Source organism: Halyomorpha halys, unplaced genomic scaffold (genome assembly GCF_000696795.3).
Source record: "Halyomorpha halys isolate HHAL.00 unplaced genomic scaffold, Hhal_1.1 Scaffold385.1, whole genome shotgun sequence".
Classification (NCBI taxonomy): domain Eukaryota; kingdom Metazoa; phylum Arthropoda; class Insecta; order Hemiptera; family Pentatomidae; genus Halyomorpha; species Halyomorpha halys.
The window spans coordinates 655,783-660,089 of NW_027112337.1; the positions used below are offsets into that span (position 1 = coordinate 655,783).

The 4,307-nt window shown below is 29.9% G+C and overlaps 1 protein-coding gene across 3 annotated transcripts in view; it reads left to right on the top strand.

Moving 5' to 3' along the window:
• The window catches only part of LOC106682045 (uncharacterized), a 68,163-nt gene extending 64,453 nt beyond the window's left edge, over positions 1-3,710 (top strand). Inside the window, exons 11-15 of one of the 3 annotated variants that reach the window (XR_010844178.1) lie at positions 125-226; positions 303-456; positions 674-868; positions 973-1,045; positions 3,479-3,710. Coding sequence is in view for 2 of the 3 variants with exons in the window: in XM_014422677.3 (XP_014278163.1) it covers positions 125-226; positions 303-456; positions 674-868; positions 973-987 (466 nt within the window). In the remaining variant the exon portion in view is untranslated. Of the gene's footprint in view, positions 1-124; positions 227-302; positions 457-673; positions 869-972 lie in introns of all 3 variants that reach the window. The other 2 variants (XM_014422677.3, XM_067050255.1) reach the window with 2 other exon arrangements.
• Positions 3,711-4,307: the final 597 nt, after the last annotated feature.

The window sequence follows — 4,307 nt, forward strand, 5'->3', positions numbered from 1 at the left end:
ATATATTTTAAACAATTTCTACCATTTTTATTTATTTTAAAACTCAGATTCAATACGTACGTTTTCTGTGAGAGTGACCCATATTGTAATGAATTTCTGTAATATTGAATTTACTTTGTTATAGTTTACGAAAGAAAGCTGATGAGTCTGAAAACGAATTAAAGGAATTAAAAGAAGAACTAAGCCGCTCTTCCTATGAAATTGATAGAATCGTAAAAGAAAATGAGTATGGAATAAGTATCTTTTCACTTATAAGTCATGATTATGTTTGTGCACTTCAACTTTAATGATAAATGTTTTAGACATCTTGTAATCACAGTCGAGAAATTGAACAACCATGTAAGACAACTTCATGAAGATCTAGACCTCAGGAAACACCGTATCAAAGATATGAAACGAGAAATACATCATTACATTTCTGAAGTAAGGAGAGTGGAAGAGGCAATAGAATCCAAGGTTATTTAATTTTTTATTAAACATACATGAGACAAAAACAACCAGCATTTTAAGATTTATCTGACTTTGAATATTATTTTATTGTGACATATACATTTATGCCTGTATTTTTCCATTAGTCTTTATACAATGTTAATTAATAATACTATATCTCTGTAAGAAAAAAATAATTTGTTCTGTGGTACAATTGAATCAATTATTTCTTCAATTTCTTCAGGAACAAGAATTACAAAGAATTCTTGAAACATACAGCATAGCAAGCGATGAAGAAACATTTGTATTGGGTAAAAAACAACAGGAGACATTGGAAAGAAATGGAAAATTTGTTACTGAGTATTTTGAAAACATTACCCATGCATTAAGTAGTATCGAGGAAATTGAACACAAAGTTGATGAAATCCAAGAACTTCAGGTCATTATTATAAAATATACTTTGCACAATTCCTTAAATTATTTATCTTTATTGTGTGTGTACATTTCAAAAGTTTAAATAATTAATATAGTTTTTTCTTATAGGAAGCAGTTCTATAATATTTTGGCTGGTGATTACTAAAACAGGTTCATCATCAACATAATTGTTATTCCTTACGTATGTTTTTGTATTCCTGTCTACATACTATTGGTATTATCGGTAATTAGATTGCTACTAACACTTTTTATGTGCGTGCATATATGGTTTTGATTTTGATCCACACTAAGTCAGTATCTTATTTACTGTGAGGCCGTCAGGTAAGAGATATGAGTAGAAATGTATACATATATCTGTTAGAGGTCGACCTTCTCAAACACGTGAAGAAGGCTCGTCCAGGAGATTTTCGAGGGTTCGCAAATGTCTTTTTCAATCGTTTGTGGCAGAATTTCTCTGTAGTAGGTTGGTATTTCGCTCGTGTTAGGCATCAGACTAAGGCGGAAATGGGTTGTCCTTTTGTATCGATGACTTTCTTCAAGTTGATTCGGCTTTGGGTGAGAAAGAGTCGTGTCAGATTTTTTTTATTTTTAAATTTTAAATCGGTGAAATTATACTAATTATTCTCGGAAGTATCTTTAAAATTACTTATATATTATTAATGTATAATATACAATATATTTAGTAGAACAAACGTGAATATAGTTTGGATTGGGGTTATTTTATTTAGATTGTGTACCTAAAGGGGCCTCTACATGTTGGCCAAGCCATGGCGAACTCAGACATACACGAGCATGTGGATGGGTGGCTTGGCTTGCCGATCCGTCGAGAGTCGGTTTTTGGACACAGATCAAAGGGGTTCCTGAGAGCGCTCGTGTAGCATCTCCACCATTGTTCTATGTCTAGTTGCAACTGAGAGCTGTTAGGAGGTTAAAGGTGTTTGTTGGTACTTTTTATAATAAGTTTTATATTTAATCTTATTTATTTATATTTAATTTTCTTTTTTTGTAATAAAAATAATACAATCCAAGTGCAATGGCTGAAACCACTAGTACGTCCGCCATACTTGCCTCTCTGAATAACACTGACATGTGGATGGCCCGCTCTTTGCTTGCCGAGCATTTGTACGAGCCTCCGATCCGTGGCGAGCGGCCAACATGTGGATCCACCTTAATATAAAACTAGAGTAGCTTTCATGTTTAGTAGATAGAGGTGTAAGTGTCCATTCCGCGTAGTTCGAAACCGTTAGCGTTAGCTAATACTAAAGCTAATGGTGCTACCAGACATTTGGCAAACTATGGCAAAATCGCGCATATGTGAGCGGATGTGTTTTTTGGATTGGTTGGTACAACTTGGCCTACATTTTTGGCTGCCCTGTCGGGTGTCGGTTTTTAGGATCAAATCAATGGGCGTTTAAACAAGCGCGTGTGCTCACGTTTGTCCTCCATATTATTTTAGAATTGCCAGCAGGAAAATATTTGAGCTCTTCGTATTTTAATTAATTAATGAATTTTCCCAAACCAAGGAATCAATAATTAACTGTAGTTGATTTATTTTAAAATTCTATCAGTTAGGTATAAGTACATTGTTTCAAATTTTGCGACTGTAGCAGTTTCTTTTTTATTTAACCTAACACAAATATATATTTATAAAGGCATTATATGCCTGGGTACTGATGTATAAAATTAAAAGTTAATATATCGGTTAAGAACTGTCTTGATTTAATAGGCTTTCTGAAATATTACAGTAATGTTAAAAAAAATTCTCACTTGATTGCACTTTTCTGCCCATGAAAAAAACAAAGCTCTGTAGTTTTTGATGATTGTGATATATCTATAAAATACGAAGTGGTATATTTTGAAGGGTTTCAAATATGCTTCCTCAACTAGTATTAATTTAATTTTATTTATATAAATTGTGTAAAAATATTTTGGGTTTTATAACAACAAAAATCAGCTAATACATAAAAAAATAAAAATCCATCAAATTGAATTAACTAATTTAATAAATGTACAGTTTTACTTTTATTTGATAGCTACAAATGTAACGACAAAGAAGCAGAACTTATTTTAAATTAGCAATTAGTGAATTAATGGCATAATAAAAACAAAATGGGTCATGAAATTAAATCATTATTATTAAAATCATCTTCCCATCTTCATTAAAATGGAGCATAAACACTTTTAGTCTAATTAGCTAGTGTTTTGTTCATATATTTCCAAACAATTTCTGCTACTTAGTTTTTCATTTGCAGCTACAATGTGCTCAGCCATTCTACAAGTTATTTCGTACAAATAATGTGTACAAATTTGGTTTCTACACATCACAAAATTTTCCCTTTGTTAGGACTCCCTGTTGTTTATATTAGAAGTATAATTAGCTTTCATATTGTTATTAATGAGTGTAATTTATATGTTATTTATTTAATATGAATTAATAGGTTACATAATACAACATTTTTTTTTTTTGGACCTGATAAAGATTATTTAGACTAGTGTTAAATCATCAAAAGTTTAGTGGTTTTATTTAAATATTTGCTGTCAATTATCTAACCATAGTTATGCTCTGATTTTTATTTTTTCAGTTATTATTAATGGCTGTTAAATGTTTTTATAGGTTTGAGAATGATAATCGCATATACCAAAAAGTTGTGAACACAAACAGGATATTTAGTGAATTGTAATTATTGATATTAAAATAATATATTTCAAAGATTGTATTTTTATTTTGAAAGTTTTTGTTCCATGAATATAATAATTCTCTTAATTTATTATTTATATACATATATATATTTATTCTTGATTGTTAATGATATGTATCATTTTTAATTATTATACTTTATTTAGAATCCAGTTTTATTTTATTCCTTCAATATTCTTCATCTTGATGCATAATTATTTTCATCTATAATAATGGATGCAATTTTAATGTGTTAGCACACTTGTTCGTAACAAATTATCCATAATTAAATTAATTAATTCATCAGAAAAAATGTAGTAGTTTGAATATTGAAGGCTAGTCAAATATCTCTCTTGCTGCACTATTATAAGAATTTTGATGCCCTCCATTTTGTGAGTATTTGAAAGCACTCTAATCTAATCCTTGTAACACCTCAGTGGTTGACATACTAATATGTAATGATTATGTATATGATACCACAACGTCTGAGAAAACTAAGTTAAGTGTAAAGAGGTTGAGTGTGTATATATATATATGTATACATTTGAAAACAAATCATTCAAATGTAAATGAAAGAAAGAAGAGAAATGGTTTGTAAAAGTTTTAAATTAAAGAAAGAATTTTATTGAAGAAGTTATAGATGGGACAAAGGCAATTAGCCAGCATTTTAAAGTTTTTTGAGAAAGAAAATTACAGCAAAATAAAGGTATCCTTGAAAATGACCTGAGGGTCGAAACGTTGGAAGGTTTTGAAAAGAATAAAGTTG